Below are 17,341 nucleotides of genomic sequence, written 5' to 3' on the forward strand. Positions count from 1 at the left end.
AAAAACTTTGCGATTCATATTTTTCATATTTTTTTTTTGCCTTTTGAATCATGATTTTATAGTGTAGGCTAAGTGGTTTATACCTTGTATATATTTTATCGTTCAGTTTCCATCTTTTATCTTTACTTGGATATTATTTGTAATTATGGTCTCCTATTTGTTTAGTCGGTAGTTTTATTAATCGTACATTTGTAAGCCAACCCATAAGGTTGAAGTATCAGTTATACTTCAAGGGGGCGGCATGTTCCGAAGATTTGTCCTCTGTTCGGGAGAATTCGGGTAAAGGTCCAACAAAGGGAAAAGGTCCCGACCAGGGTTTACCTGGGTTCTTCCCGAACAGAGTTATTCATTCCCTCTGAATCATCTAACAAGGGCAGATGTTTTAAGTACTTAGTCGACGGTGTAAATAGTTAGTAATAAACTATATAGTTAAAATAAATCTCAATTCATATGGTCCTTCGAGCTTACCTTAATCGAACCGGGTTTGGTAAACGCTTCAAACCCGCGATTACAAATCCCAAAAACACGTTTCTTCGAGCCGACTTGTCAAAAATGAAGAAGCACGCACTCTGACACGCAACAAGATGAATGCGAGTTTAAATACCCATCGAATCTTTTTACCACAAACAACATTTTTGATGGTAAAACCGCGATCTTCACTTTATTGGTTTAAATTGGCCTCGAAGATAATGGTCGACGACTCTGCGATCCTTTCAGCTCAACCACACACATGTTGTGCATGTGATGGCGTTTTTGGCTACGTCATTAGAGCCGAGAAGTCTTAATTTGAAAATGGTAGAGAATCATTAGTTGCTATTGTTAAACGGCGAAGTTCCGTTGTGCAGTTTGTTTATAAAAAAGTGGCAACAAATTAGCAACGTGAACAGCAGTTTGTACGTTAATACAAATACAAATCTTATTGTTCCTGTGTAGAAAAAGCGAGATCAGCGCGTCGTGCAGATGTTTGAGGTCATTCGTGATCTGTTGTACCTGTTTTTTTTTTTGTGAAGAAAAACTTGCGTCGTAGGCTGATGTCTGGCTATATCATCCTTATTGTGGAGTAATTACCCTGGCAGTTGAGGTTTCGGTGTCATTTAATACCATCCTATTAAAACACGTCTTTGTTTACAGCCTGTAAATTTGCACTTAGGTGTCTTTGTGCTTGGCAAGAACTTCAGTGAATCACTATTGGCCTATTTTTTTGTCTGAATAATATTTGACAAATACCAAGCCAAAAAATGTTTACTAGTCTTATCATTGTATGCATTGGTACTGCTTTATTGATTTAGACCCAGTTATAATAGCCCAGATCGATTAGCAATAGGCTTGATCTGACTGTTTATTATTTTTAAAGTTAATTGCATGTTTTGATTATTATGCACGGTTCGTGCCGAAGTCGTGTTTCATGTGTTTATCTGGAAATACTACTGAACCTAACGTTCGACCCTGGGGGATGCCAATCATTCTTGAGGTTCATTTGGTTATAATTCCGTTTTTACCTTGGAAGTTTTATTTGTCTTTCTAATTCCTTGTTTTATTGTGTATTTATTTCTCTTCGTGAAACTAAAAAGTCAAGTTCGAGAGTTCCGCCTTTGGTGAGTCATGCCTTTCCAAAATAATCGACAAACGATATGTTAATTGCAGTGAGTAAACTGTTGATTAAATGAATGACCTTGTTGATAATCTATAACAAAAATTTTAGACAATGCTTCGTTTGTTTAAAGACCACACTGGGCGATGTAGTAGTTCACATTCATGCGGATTAAGTTGTTTTGGTTTCGTAACTGAAATTTTACGATAAAAAGGTTTCAAATGCTGGAATAATATATACAAAGAATCGCCTTGAAGGTGCTGAGGATAGTCAATGCTCGAACTTGCCCTGCTCTATCAAACTGCAGTTTTATTGTCACATATGGCTCTTTATTGTTATATCCAAATACATTTAGCATTGTTCTTTTTTATTACTTATGTTTTTAATTTTGATAGTTGTATTCTTTGTTATTCTCAGTTGCATACAAGCGTAACCTACAATTACTGGCAAGTCGAACGGATTATAGTCTGAACGAATAAACGAAAAATTATAATGAACCACAGAACACACGGATTGCTTCAACTCGTTTGAAACATATTCCGTTCGTTCCAGAACTAATAACCGCGGCTCAAGTGAGACGAATTCGTTGCCTACTTCAGCTACTGTCCATTTAAATGCAGCATCCAAACTTTCACATTTTTACCACAATGTCGTGCTTCTTGGTTATGCATTTTTTTTCGCCCAACTATAGAAATTGTGATTCTTCAGTGATATTTTACAGTACCGAACAATAAAACCTTCATATCTGACAAATTCTCAGCTCGGTTTATTGACTTTTGTTGTTTATTTTTGTGCAAGAGCTGGGATGCATCTTATCAGATCATGACTTTAATAGCTACAATATAGGCGAGGTTTCCAAAATATCGTCTATGTATTTACATTCGAGGAATAACGAAAGCAAACAGTCGATGCGATAAGGATGACTCGGAATTCTTTATTCTTGTTCGAATTCGTCAGATGAAGACGCCTCAAAGATATGAATTGTGGTTAATTTTTTACCTGTCAACATGTACGTCGAATGCCGTATAATAAATCTTGTCCATCATCAATAATTCAATTACACGATATTCATAATAATTCACCTGTGTCTGGTTGGCTATACAAGACAGTACCACAACCTCAATGCAAATGTAGAATAAATACGTTAACCAGCCTAAAAAGGCGCGTAATGTTTGTATGTGCCGGCATTCGGAAAATTTGATACTGTATCTTTGGTACTTCCGGTCAGTACCATTGTCATGTTTATTCATCAAGGTTGACATGTTTCTCAAAGGACAAGTATTTGGAAAATGTAAAGATAAACTATCGGTTTTTGGTGTCTAACTTCCTCATCGAGTTTCCACACGATGTTGACTCAAGTTTAGCAATAGTTTTCCGTGGAATCACAATCAGCATAATTTTATAGGGTTTAGTCAGTCTAATGACAGATTTATCACCGATTTTCCTAAGTTGTGACCTTGGTTGGTACTGGCGTACTTGTATTGACATAGTTCGTTCCCCCTTCAGTACCAACTTCGATGAAGTCGCTGCAGTCATTTGTGAACCACCGGTGCAGTTAATTGTGGTTGTGTCCGAGCCGGTACTTATCGCATGCTGGTAGTTTTTTCGCTATCGTGAATGGTGGCCGATCGAAGCGCCCGGTTATATCAAGGTTGAGCAACGAAGGGCAGTACCCAAAGGTAAAAATTTCGAGTAAGCCACTGCCATTTTATGGTGACACATGTCAAATTGCCATATACACATTTTTTACTTGTGGATTCCTGATTTTAAGACACAAAAAGTGAGTCATTAGTCCGATTATTTTCGCTGCAAAGACAGATTTCTATGAAGGAATTATACCAATGATTCATTTGAAGTGAATCACGTTTGTTTTCCCGGGAAAGAATCTTCGCGTACTATCAGACTATCACAACTCAAACATTTTTAGTAAAGGTTTACGGTACTTTCAGTTTATCTGTGTAACTAAGTCGGTTGTTTGTTGTAGATACAATACCATGGGTGCTAGGCAGTCGAAGAGGTCAGTGGACATCACAACCCCGAAAAAGGACGAAGAAGTAGCCGTTGAAGGCGAAGGCAAAGTTGAAAAAATAGCAGAAATCGATGCTAAAGTCACCACGAATGGTGCCATACATACGGAAATCGAATATGCGGTAAGGACTTCATTTCTATCGTGCAAAACAATTAGAGGCGCGGTTAAAAGTGCACAATTATAATAAAAGGCGTCGCTTGTAATTTCCTAAATTGTTTGTTTTGAATTGTGGCAGAACATTGTAATTTAAGAGTCTACAATCTACATGCAACTCATGTGGGAAATTAAACTTAATTATGAAAACGACCGTTGGAACGTTTAGAATTCTCGAGACAGACGCAGTTAATTGTTATTAAAATTGCGGTTTATCAATTGAGCCTCTCTGCGAATTGTTGCATTTCGAGTATGTTTAGTTTGGCTGTTTGGATAAACAAGATTCCAAGCACCGGCGTTGGTCTCACAGTGGTTGCTTCCAGATGCTTATCGCGACCATATCTGGTTTCTTTAAGTTTAAACGGATGAGATGTCTTGAGAGCGATTAAGACGCCGAATGTCTTTATTGAGATCAATAAGTCAAATATCAAGTGGAGCGAGGGGAAGAAATTTTGTTTATTTATAATGGAGATAACGATAGATCACTATTTGAGACGTGCAGATTTATTTTTGCTCCTCGTGGCCTCAAACTGGAACTCTTTACAACTTATGTAACTACTTTGCGAGAATGTGCAGAATTTTCTGTTATTCTTACTGTAAAAAAAGAATGTTTGCAATGAGGAAAGACAGAAACCGGCCGTGCTTAGATTTTACGATTTTATTTATTAAAAACATCTCGCGGTTTATTCTGCACAATCTACATTTTTCGTTCTATGGAGTTTTATTTAGCCCACTCTGGGTGATAAATAGTCCTCTTTCGCAACTTCGGGAGTTCGAGGTGGTGTGAAATTTTAAGAATTCTTAAATATTTTTGCTCCCGCGGTTCGTAAAATTCCTGAAATTCTTTTGAAAGTGTAAACGCTTCGTTCGTAAACATTTGTAACTATGTTGGTGTTAACGGATTTATTTACCACTAATCACTTGGCGAAAATAGCCCGACGATATGGGCTAACAGACGCCACTTCAGCTGCTAAATCAAAGAATGTAATTCACTTCTGTGGAACCTCTGGGCCCCTCCGTGTTCAGAACAAACTGAAATTGCAACTCCATCATGCTGTCGTTTTCTGTCTAATAACTTTGGATGAAACTGCACTGGAATCAAAGGACGCAAATTGACTTTTATTTTCGGTAAATAAACAAGCCGAGGCCCAATCCTCCTCATTAAAAATCCATAAAATTCGCGTTAATTTTCAGCAACATGATAGGATATTTTTCCTCGCTGCCATCGAGACTGATAATTAAATGGGGGACCGATACACGAGGGTTAGGTTAGGTTACTGTCCGTGGCCAAGGTCGCGAAGCACATGCTCTTGACAGCAGCAAATTCTCTGCACTCTGCAACCGGTAAAACGCATGATTTGCTCTTTTGCCTCGCATCATAAACACTAACAATGATGGCACGGCTGTCGCGGTGTAATTATTTTTATATACACTCTACAACGCCCAAAAGGCAGGTTCTTTGTCGAGGCATTTATTTCGTTGATGAGTTTATGGTCTGTCACGTTTCCGGCCCTAAGGAGGGAAGCGAGGATGCTTTATTTTTACACGAGGGTCGCTTTCACCGCAAATTCACACTATTTTTTTACAGGATAAAGACGAAAGTACCAAAGAAGACGGTGAGACGGCCGAAATCAAAGAGAATGGCGTTTCTGAGCCTGAAGAACCCAAAACTCCTGAAGGCGACACGACCGCTGCTGGTGACCAATTGAACGAGTCGTCCGCCGTCTCAGAGAAATCTCCATCCGGTGACGATAGCAAAATAGAAGAAACAACGGAAAATAAGAAGAGTAAAGAAAAGTCCAAAAAGAAAAAGTGGTCGTTCCGAAGTATATCGTTTTCAAAAAAAGACAAATCAAAGCCCAATAAGGACTCGGAGAAGAACGGAGAAGTCAAGGAAGTCGCCGAAGAGGTGAGTTCTGATTGGAATTTGTAATGTTGTTTTCTCAAACGCGTGCGATTATTTTTCGGTGACTGAATTCTGATTTGAACGAGTGAGCCTATTTAATGTGAATTTTGAATAATTATTATCATTAGCGGGAATAACAGAATTATGTTGATGGTCCAGTTGTTACGGTGCTTGTCGATGACCATTTGTCGCTCGGAAACAATATGGACGGTGGGCTTCCTGTGAACAGACGTGATTCTAATGCAATTTCCTGTCGCGCAAGAGCGACTCTTGCTCATTTTTAATCGCTGGAAAGGGTGGAAAGATAGAAATATTTCAGCGGAAGCGTGCGGGGCTTTGTGACATGGCTATTCCATTATGAGTTTTTTTAAATAATAGAACAGATACAGGATGGAGCGCAAGGTACAGTGCTAATTTTTACTTTTCAGGTAGGCAAGCATACATACCTATTTAGCCTTTGGATTAGTAGAAATTATTAGCGATTATTGCAAAATGCGGAATGAAGCGAAAAAACCAAAGCACTGTGACTAATCATAGATAAGGACTTTTTATCACAGTTTGTGTGAACAGGCGGACAAATAAAAGTTTATTGCGTTGCATTAAATGGGAAATGATGCATTTTGAGGCCACATATGGTCAATCGAATTTCCTGTGTGAAGTGTATGTATAAAATACGAAATATTTCCTCAAAATAATATGCCCGCATCGAATGAGAGAGCATATGGAAATGATACTCCCTACTTTGAAAAGCATTAAAACCTTCCCAATATAAATAGGCATCATCAATCATCGGGCATCATTAGAAATTTAAATTGAGGCATTAAACAATTAAGAAACGACATAAAAATTCTAAGCACCCTAGTAATAACCGTCGCGTTTACATTACATAGAGGCACGCTGGGAACTTCCAATTATCTCTGAACGTTCAATTTTCTGCATTGTTATCGTTTTCTGTTTATTATCCATATCGTTGTATTTATTAATAAACTTAATGGGCCAGAGTTATCCACATCTTTATTGCGGGTCAAAAGTTCCAGTTTCTTGGCCGCCGTATCTTCGATTTTAAAAGAATTCATTGAGTTGGTATTGTTGAACCGTCGCGACACACCTAACCGTCTGATAGAATTAACATAAAATTAATTCTTTATTCAATGATGAAGGCCGACGCGTCTGTTTCAATAGTCTGTGTGAATATGTCCACTTTTCGTCTATTGTTATCTATTAAAATAATATAGTCGTTGACAAAGATACGGGTCCGTTGTGAACAATCAATTTAAACACGATTAACGTCGTTTCTCCCCTTTCGTGAGCAATCACCCCCGCGTTTGTACGCATTAAGGACTTTAGGGTTGTACAGACGTGTTTGTGTTGCTGGAGCACCTTAGGGGGAGAAACTGACCTAAAATGACACACTTTTGCCGTTTCACGGTGCTAGTTCTAGATTTTAACTCAAGTTTTAAAGTGTTGAAGATAAGTACCAAGTGTTATGTTAATTGCATGCAAGGAAAATTATATGCAAAGTAACTCATTGTTATATCGTGTGGAAGGCTACTGCTGTTTCGGCTAAGGTTGTTTTGTTGATATTCACTGCAGATTAGGACACTAATGTCTGCCTCACGGCAAAACTTTTTTCGTCGGAAAAAGTGGGTGAAACCCCAGCAAAAGAGGTCGAATAGCCGGTCGTCCCGCGTGACATGAATGAGGGAGCTGGTGCAGCTACCGGCCGGTTTTGGGATCCTGCAGTAACCATGACGACCGCCATTCGCGTCTCCTATCGATCCGCAATGTCGTGATGGTACACCGATACAGAACGTGGTGGGTGTAGGGGAGACGACTTTTCGACTCTACTAGGGCAGTACCGGCCACGAGGGCGACAGATGGACGTGACATTTGCTTGACGAACGTGTCCGATGTCACTTCCAGTCTAGGTGAATGGAAGCTCACCCCTCGTCTCAAGAATATACATAATTCATCAGCTTTGCGCTGTCTGGGTAAATTCTCGACGGGGGTGGATTCTGACGGGAAGATGTAAGCGCTAATTGATGTCGATTGAGCAATTAGTGACTCCTTGTTTGAAATCTTACGTCGAGTTGACGTCAAATAACGGGGTACTGAGTAAATCGTGGATTGGAGCAAAGTCATGGGGAAAAACAATTAATGTCAATAATGTATTTTAGATGAGTTCATTACAACTTTATTGGGACTTGGTTTAGGCAGTTCTTGATTATTATTCAGTTATTCAAAATGTCTAGTATTTAATAGCCTCCTGGTTATAGAAAGTAATTTCGAAACATTTTCAGTTCGAAGTAAATTACCGATGAACTTTTTATGTGTAATTGTTAGTTTTGTTTTATTTTTTGACTGTGTAGGCTCCACTCTGCACCCACTTTACATTTCACGCCAGAAAATTGCTTTACATTGTACATACAATGGAAAAACTGGTTATATAATAGGTTTTTATAATACATTATTCAATGATCATGGAAACTATTGTTTTTCGCACGAATAAAAACTTTGAGGCACGAGGCCGCAGGCCGAGTGTCGCAACCCAGGACCATTTAAATTTTTTCCCAATCGAATTCTTCGAAACTTTCAGGTCATTTCAATATCAATCACAAATAACTGTCTAAATCCTCAATTTAGAACAAACTTATTGAATAACCACCTCGCTCTGCAAATTGAGCGATATTTTCTTTAGTACCGAGTTAACGCTCCCGTGGAGAAACGTTAATTGTTTAAAGCACTGCATCAGTTGCTACACTTGCAAATCAAATAGCAATCACTTCTTTGTAAGTTACTTACCACAAGTCATTTCTCTTGTTATTTTCGCTTTACAAACGCACATACAAAGATTAACGATCTAAATCTAACCGTAAACCAAATGAACTAAATAAGCAGCTACGTTTATTTTCTAAAAGAACGCATTTCCTAGTAAAAGAAAAAACTTGGAAGCACTTGTGATTTATTCGGTCGACACACACCATTGGACCCACAACTAACAGCAAAAGAACATAAATCACATTAAAGACAAAATAAGAACGCGGCTAGGATTTCTTAAAAGGTAACAAATTTTCACACCGGCCCGTATCTCCTTAATCCGCGTCGTCTTGTTTGCTGTTCAAACATTCTTTGTTGACTTAGTTGTCTTTGACAAACAAATCCCCGTGTTCAGTAGCGGTGCGGACAAAATACGATGGGTCTAGAAAACATTCTTTCTTTTCTTGGAATAGGTTTCTTGTCCCGGTGCCCCAGTGCACGTTCTAATTGTATCTCTTCTAAGTCTAATTTCGTCGGTTTCGTCCCATATAACCGTAATGACTTCTCTTCCCAGCGTTACGGGAATTCGTGTCGTGTGAGACTATTGTTGTTACAAGCTTGACCCGGAGAGAACCGGTGAATTTGAAATTTAAATCGACTATTATAGTGTGGTGACTCAAGATGAAGGGTTTCAGGTATTTTTTTAACGATCTTGATAGTGGGGGTGGAAAGGGGAAGACTAAATCCGGCGTGAGAAAGTTTTTAACCGAATACGAAGATATTTCCAGAACACTATTTTCGGGATTTGTATGTTGTTTCCGGTCCAAGTATAGCCCGCATATTTTCGGAATTCTAACCTTGTACATTCTTTCCCATTTCTTTCAACAGAAAAAGTTTCAGAACATGTTAAATTTAATTGAATTAGTCACTGGTGAAAGTTTTTCTCAGAACAGACCTTCTTTTGCAGATTTAATTTGGTCATTGTTAACTGTAGACTTTTGTGCGTGAAATTGTTGATCCATTCTCTAACTCCATTGTTGCTAATTTGCAAATTCAATTGTAGATAAGTTATTAACCGAAAGATTGAATTAAAGTCGTCCATAAAACACAATGCGACATTCAACAAGACTTTCATTTAACAAAGTGCCACAAGGATAAGGTGTGTTTTACGTTGTACAAATCGTCCTTGTCTTGCCAGCAAATTGCATTTGTGTAAGATAAAAAGCGCGTTACGTGGATTATCTGAATAAAAAAACAAAAAAAAACGAGTACGAGTACGTTGCCTCTCAGTTTCCGGAAATCCGAAATCTAATCAACGTCTTTTCCGGATCATCGAGACATGAGAACCGCATTAGGTTCAATATTATCCTGAAAAATCGAAAATAAGCCGGCTCGCCGGTGACGCATAAGTTGATTTAAAACAAAGAATCCCCCATTCAAACTGCATTTCCTCCAGTCTAACGCATGACTCATTCGCCGCTCACATGCAAGGGGCACTCCCATTTGTGGTCGATGTCCTGGCGTTAATTTTTGCATGACGATTTATCGGGAATAAAATTACGGTGAAAACTCTCTCCAAATCCCCATTCTAAGCCTTGTATTGTACTGTAAAGATTTTTTTAACTAAATCGATTAAATTAGATTGCAGGAATCTGCACAGAGGTGTTAGAACTCTCCGCCTAGTACAAGCAAATACAACGCGAGGGCGTCAGCAGTCTTAACTCACGTCTTTTCGACGTGGGTGCACAGATAGACATCGTAACCGGTTGTCGAAGTTGGCCATGGAAAAGCGTAAAACTGACCTGTCACAACCGGCTCGATCTTTAGCTGTTCATCGCCGAGGTCTCGATCGAGTTTTGCCATTTTCGATTTGTCGTTTCACATTTTTCTAGGAATAATGGTTCAATAAATCATTACAGTCATATGGAATGTGATTCGTGGGTTGAGATCAGAGGTCTGGCTGAATGTCTGGGGTGGACTTTGTTTCATAGCTGTCTTTGCTAGTGGCATTACTTCGGTGTATTTATAGAACACATTCTTGAATGGCTCCTTCTTGCGTACCTGCAGCTATCTTTCATGACATGCACCATGCAGGCTTAATAAGCAGAGGTATGCGTTAGATAAGGGGGGAAGAGAATAGAATATTGATTGACTGGAGGAGTTCTATTGGTTGGCTATTGAATTTGTCTGGGCCGTTTTATTCGATTAACTTGATGAGTCATTACGTGAGCAGTGCAAACAAAAACTTGTAACGAGGAGCGCTAGCAAATCTTTCCCTAATTCAGCGGTCTGCAATTTGCGCTTTTTATAATTTATAATAACACTTTCTTTGTGGAATGTTTTAATAAGGTATTTTATGACTGCCTGTCGTGGTTGAAATCTGCATAAAGAACCAGTTTCATTTATTTTATTTCATAGTACAAGAGAGTAAATATTTTATTATTAGCCTAACGATACACGAGGGCAATTCTCCGCGGGTGTCGGAAAACAAATGGTTGGAATTTCATCCATTTTTGTGTTTTTTGGCCTTTCTAGTCAGATTTGCTCTCACATTATTGTAAGTAACAAATTTAAAAAGTTGGTTCTTGCTAAATTCACGAAAGTAATATTAAATGTGGGAAACTAATTAAACCATGAATTAATAATATCATCTGGAATGGAACTAGAACAAAGTCGAAAATCAATACTCGCACTCTCTTGAAATTGTTCGTAGTGGAAGTTGGCCTGATTCTAATATAGATTTATTGTTAATAACATAACTTTGATGGATTCATTGATTTATTCGACAGCCTCACTTGAATGAATTTGCGAAGGCGTAAATTATATGGTGCGTCGCCTACACTCAAGATGAAATAAAATAACTGATTAAAATTATTTGAAGTTTCAGTGTTATAATTACTATTTACTTAAATCGCGTGTGTCAGGGTTATCTTAAAATTAGCATCAACGTATGTCAGACGACGCCAATTATCTTAATTTTAGTATCATCCGTGTTTTTTTCGTTTAAAATGTTTACATTCCAATAAAATTTCTAATTATAAACAACTTGTTGGCGAAAAAATCTGAAAATATTGACACTTACGCGTTCTATAAGTAGCAACTTATCAGCTTCGAGGAATTAGAGAATGATCGTCAATTAAATTTTTAATTAAATAGCATGCAAAATTTATAATACGCAAACGTCACGTTAAAACGGGAAATTTATTACATGTGTGTCCGGTAATGAGTGTATTTATCAAAATGGATATTATCTTTTTGACAAGTTATAAATTAACATAACCACACAATTGGCCCAGTACGTTAGATATTTGAATATGTTTGAAATAATTTATACGTTTGGTTCAAATAAAAGTGTTCTAGCAGAAGGTGCACATTTTCTTGCGACATAAAAGTTGCGTTTAACTTAAAGTAGTTGCGTTAAATTTTATTTCTTTTTGTTTCGTCATTTTTGTATTAAGTCCGCGGAAATGATTGTAGCATTTCAAATCGCCACAACAAGACATCTGTCGGCAGCCAAAACCCACATTCCACATACACAAATAAATTCATATTACGGTAATTTAACGAGCCTTACTTCCGAAAGAACAAAAACCTATTTCTAGATTATCTCGTCAACACTCAGATGCACAAAGTAATTATCCGCTTTTTGGCTTTTTGTGGCGCCTTCCGCTAAACAAACCCCAAAGAACACATCGATCTTGTGTTCATCTTAATTGGGCTTGAAGATGTGAGAGAAGCGTCCTCATGGCGCTAGTCTTTTTATACTGAAGTTTACCTTGTTTTGATGAGAAACCTTGGCATACGTTATTTTAGGTACAACGCACAAAATGATTACGGAGACATGTCGTTAGCACCTGTTTAATGCGTTTAACACCCCCTCTTCCCCTTTTTCGACAAATATAACCGGCCTTGGCAGTAAAATTAAATTTCTTGAAGGCGCGTAATGTCACCCTGCTCTACGCAGTTCCCACAAATGCCGCAATGGATTTTTTCGCCAATGGATACGCTATACTGAAGTTGGTAATGTGATCCGAAACTATCTCGATAGGAGGTTGACAACAGAGGCGATCGTATCGCCAGTTTTCCTGTTTCCATTAATTTTAAAGTGGGAGAATTTGATAGGAAGAGAGCGAGCGGTTCTTCAATTTTTATTCTCATGAGGGGAGAAATATTTCAACATTTTAATATTTTAGGGGGTTGATTCAGGGTCCAAAATGGTACCTACTCGTCACGTGTGCTGTGGAAACCATTTAAAATCGAAAAAATATTGTATAATACATCAACACTAAATTAAAAAACTGTTTAAGAAGCACTGGTTTGGAGCCGTTTACTTTGTGGGAATTGAAGACAAATTGCACGTTTTGAGTCGTTACACTTCGTCGCTCTACATTTGCCAGTTGACGACAACCCAAGTTTTTATTTAATTTAATAAAATGCGCGATTTCCTAAATTAGTTTGTTTGAAACTTTGACTAGAATTGTCAGCTTGCTTCATGGAACTGGACAAGGTTCTAAAAATGCGAAACCTTCGTCGACAATGCAGTACGTTGGCGATCAGACTCGTGGAGGCTCTATTCAAATGACTTGCGGAAGTTGTCTCTGTCTTAGTCCATCCCACATCGTATCCCGTGCATATGTGCGATGCAGACTGGTAACTCCTGCGTAAGTCGGGTATAGAGAGGTGTGTGGGCACTTGGGGTGTACAGAGACGCGACCAAGCCTAAGAACAGGCTATAAATACCGCCTCGCTAGCAAATCTTATTCAGTGTATTTACATTAGTCATTTTCGAACGTCTTCGACCAAGAGTCGTTCACGAACTTGGTCATTTGAGTGACTTTAGTGCTTTTTAGACATCCTCCGGTGGCGGTTGCGTTACTCTAGCTAAAGCCATGGACGCCTCCCAGGTAACATTAGCTAGGGAATGGTTCGGTGATACGGGATCTGTGGTTTTTTACGTTGTCCTTACATTGACGATGGCCGTTTTGGTTAAAGTTGTCGTGAGCAAAATTCGACGATTGGAAACTGGCAGGGTACTCATTCTTTCTCAGTGTTGCTAATTTTGTTCAAATGTTCACTAACAATCCGGAAATCTGCAGGCGAAAAATAGTTCTTTTTGCGACCCTTATCCTCGCGAAAAGAACTGTCTTGCATGATACTAACACCAGATCTAATATCCTCCTTTCTGATGTCGGGGTGGAGTACCCTTACAAGCAGTCAACGGTCCAATTTTTGCATGTTTGCTCATCTCAGACGTCGTAATTGAATTTGTTCATTAAATTAATCAAATGAGTGGGCTCATAATGGATGATGCGCCTTTTAATATTTGGATGACGTCCAATACCATTTTATAAATGTAATGATGGCCCCACCCCTATCTTATTTACACCAACGAATCTCAAAATAGCGACGCTCGCTGAAAGGTGATATTGTTTTTCAAAACACTTTTGTTTGAGATAAACAAAATTCCATTGTTTGAAACACATTTCGCGTGGTCTCGTTCTAATGGGTCATTAGAATTGTTCCGTCGATAATAGGAACGTCGTAATTCAATTTGGATGATTCATAATTACAAAGGAGGCGACGGTTGTTCTTGCCGGTTTGGCACCCTTATTTCAACGGATGTATTGTGTGATTGTTGGCTCGAGGAGATAGGACAACGGATGTTTTATTGGCGCAAGCGAGGTTCTAATCTAAATTCGTTAAATTGTTACAAGTGCGTTCGGTATTTTTAGATTGATTTTTTTCCGGGTTATTCAACTGCTGTAAATAGTTATGCACTGACATCCCTTTTTAAATCACTGCGATGCAATTTTTTCTGGACAGAGAATGTTACTGTAACTGATATATGCATTTGTAATCCGAAACGTCAACTTCGTATTTAATTCCACATCAAAGAAACACTTGTCTTTTTGCTGGTTTTCAGATAAAAACGCGTCGGAATTGTAGTACATTGCGCCTCAGTTAGTTGTTATAAAAATGTAATGCGGAGTCTAATTTCAGAACGTGGAAGAGAATGCGACATCTCCTGCTGCTGATACTTCAAAATCCGAAGAGGCCAAGACTCCTGAAACAGCGACTGAGACTCCAGCTACGGCTACTCCCGGCAGTGAAGCCACATCACCTGAACCAGTAAAGGAAGAAGTGAAACCTGCCGAGGAAGCTCCTAAAGTAGCTGAGGAACCTGCTGCACCTGCTGTAGCGACACCACCCGCTGAGGAACCGGCCCCTCAAAAACCATCAGAAGAAATTGTAGAAACTACCAAAGCTCCTGAACCTGTCAAAGAATCACCACCTGCAGAATCCGTTCCTTCTCCTGTTAAAGAAGAAGCTAAACCAGAGGAGCCTCAACCTAAAACTGACGAACCTGTTGTAGTCGAGGAAACCAAAGAGGTGCGTAATACCGAAGAGATCCCGCCACCTTTACCTTCCTCCAATCCCCCTAATCCGGTGACGGTGTTTGCCGAATCGACTAAAGCCGATCCGTTAACGGAAGCGTCCCCTGTCGCTGTGGAAGGGTCTCCTATTATCGCGGACACTATTCCTGCTCCTGCGGAAATTACGCCTCCTCCCGCGACTGTAGTTGAACAAATTGCGGAGGTAGCCGCCCCTCCCGCTGAGGAGAAAATTGAATTTCAAGCCGTCCCAGTTGTAGAAAGCGCTCCTCAAGTCGATCCCGAACCCGTTAAAGAAGAACAAGTTGCCACTCCCGTAGCACCGGAAGTGGTAGATGCGTGTCCTCTACCTCCCCAATCTCCACCAAAGACCCCGGAGGCATGTCCATTACCTCCAAAATCTCCCGAACCTACTGCGGTTCCCGAAACGGTTTCTCAATCGCCGCCTCCGGCATCCCCTAGCCCGGAGGTGAGGCAAGAGGAAGTTCCTCCTTCTCCCCCTGAAGAAGTAACAGACCCCGTGCCACCCTCGTCCACTGTCGAAGCAGCGGATTCTCTCCCCGATATTTCAACGGAATCGCTCCCTTCACTCCCAGAACCGGTATCGGATAGTCTTCCTGAACCAATGTCTTTACCACCTGTTGAATCGTTGCCCGAACCAATCGCGACCACGGAAGAAAACCTTCCTCCAGCCCCCCCTTCGCCCGTTTCAGACCTTCCCCCACCTCAAAATGAAATAAAACTGACCAACGGGAATACGAATGGGTTGCCGTCACCAGTCAGCAACGATGACGCTCTACCGCCCCCCGTTGAAGGACCACTGAAACAGGTGAATAGAAAAAAAAAGAAACTAGAGAGAGTTTTTAAAACGTACATGGAACTTTGCATTCATTAACAATGTCTTGTTTCTCTTCGTTGTGTTTTTATTAGATATGTCCCCGGCTATCTTTTGTTTGATTGTGCTAACCAAAAAGTTGTGTATTGTCCCCATCTCTTTACTAACATGTCTTACCAAGCTAATAGTTTGATGAAATTGGTTTTTAGCAGTTTTGTAATGCTACCGTAGAGTCATTTTTGACATTTCCAATAAGACTCGCAACCTCCTGAATAACTGAACAAAACCACATGTAGATGAGCGTTCCTAATTAGTTGAACAGACGGGCGATTTCGACAAAAAATCAGAGCAGAATGCGCATTGGAAATTCGTTTGCTTGCTCCATTATCTCCATGTCTTCTAATCAAGAATGCAGCCTCGCATCTTAATTGAAAATGTCAAAACTGTTGAACCCTTGATGGAATCCTTCAAGCATGCTAATTCCAATTTCATTTTGCAGGTTCCCAAAGAGGCCACAGAGAGCACAGGTGCTGAAAAGCCAACTGTAAGTAGTTTTGTTTTGCATGGGTTGCTTTAGAGTGGTAAGACTGACGCTTGTTTTGTTGGCAGGAATCTACCCCAGCGGCAGTCGAAGAATAAGTTTTTCTCTGAATAAATGTTTTTATACCTGTATATGAACTATTATTACAAGTTAAAATTAAAAAAAAGTTAACGGATCATTCCTGGCAGTGACCGTGGTTCGACCAAAAGAAGAAAAACAAAACTGCCATTTAAATTAGACTTCTCTAGAAATATGAATGTCCACAGCGCAAAAATGGGAATAGTTGGAAAAAATAATACTCCTATATTAACTATTTTATATTAATGTTTAGTGGAAGTTTTTTGGACAGTTTTTATATGTCGTTAATTCGACCTTTTTATCGTATACAATTGTAAAATACAAGAATTAGCGTAGTTTAGTGTTTAGATGGCCTGCATTGTTTATTAAATTTCCTGTAAACTCTCACATTTGTTTGAATATAGTTTTTATATATTTCCAATTATTCGTCGTATTTATATTATTTCTTATTTTAAATTTTGCTTTCTTAGCTTTAGTAACATATCTACCAAAAACGTCTGTACTGAAAAGCGACGAGTGCTTTAGAAGCGCAGCGCCACTTTTCATCACAGATTTTTTTATGACAGCTGAAATCTGTTTGTATAAAAATAAAAATGGTTATGTGAAGATTTTAAAATTATAAATGTGTAGAAATAGGAATCGGCTGTCTTATCTATATAGTTACATAATAGTATACGGTGTGCTTCATGTATTTTCTGCTTCAGGCAGCTAACGCATTCTTGTTTGTTTCTTATTTTTTGCTTCAAGAGACAAACGATTAGAGCGTTTATCATTATATAGCTGGTTTCGTCTTAAAAACTGTACATTGTTCACAACGAAATTCAAAATTGAAAAACAACTGTTCGGTGTTTCCAAATTTTAATGAACTAGAACATAGTTTTATTAATGGAATTTAGTTTTGAATTTTTTACCAGCTCGAAACTATATTCTTCACAGCTCTTTGATATTTCGTCATTTTTACTCATCGACTTATCAAAATGGCTGTGTGTGTAGGTAAAATCAGACTCCATGTAAGTGTGAATGTGTTTATAATATAAATATATAAATAGGATGTTTCCT

General features: G+C 38.9%; 1 protein-coding gene across 2 annotated transcripts in view; it reads left to right on the forward strand.

Moving 5' to 3' along the window:
• LOC148168580 (uncharacterized) overlaps positions 1-17,333 on the forward strand; it is a 28,709-nt gene extending 11,376 nt beyond the window's left edge. The window contains exons 1-6 of one of the 2 annotated variants that reach the window (XM_088046152.1): positions 3,102-3,270; positions 3,576-3,741; positions 5,362-5,682; positions 14,437-15,657; positions 16,163-16,207; positions 16,273-17,333. In XM_088046152.1, the coding sequence (XP_087902278.1) occupies positions 3,586-3,741; positions 5,362-5,682; positions 14,437-15,657; positions 16,163-16,207; positions 16,273-16,302 (1,773 nt within the window). In that variant the 5' untranslated portion in view covers positions 3,102-3,270; positions 3,576-3,585 and the 3' untranslated portion in view covers positions 16,303-17,333. Of the gene's footprint in view, positions 1-3,101; positions 3,271-3,575; positions 3,742-5,361; positions 5,683-14,436; positions 15,658-16,162; positions 16,208-16,272 lie in introns of those variants that run through there. The other variant, XM_088046151.1, reaches the window with a different exon arrangement.
• Positions 17,334-17,341: the final 8 nt, after the last annotated feature.

Source organism: Gnatocerus cornutus, chromosome 9 (assembly GCF_029298725.1).
Source record: "Gnatocerus cornutus isolate USDA-ARS CGAHR chromosome 9, icGnaCorn1.1, whole genome shotgun sequence".
In the NCBI taxonomy this organism is placed as follows: domain Eukaryota; kingdom Metazoa; phylum Arthropoda; class Insecta; order Coleoptera; family Tenebrionidae; genus Gnatocerus; species Gnatocerus cornutus.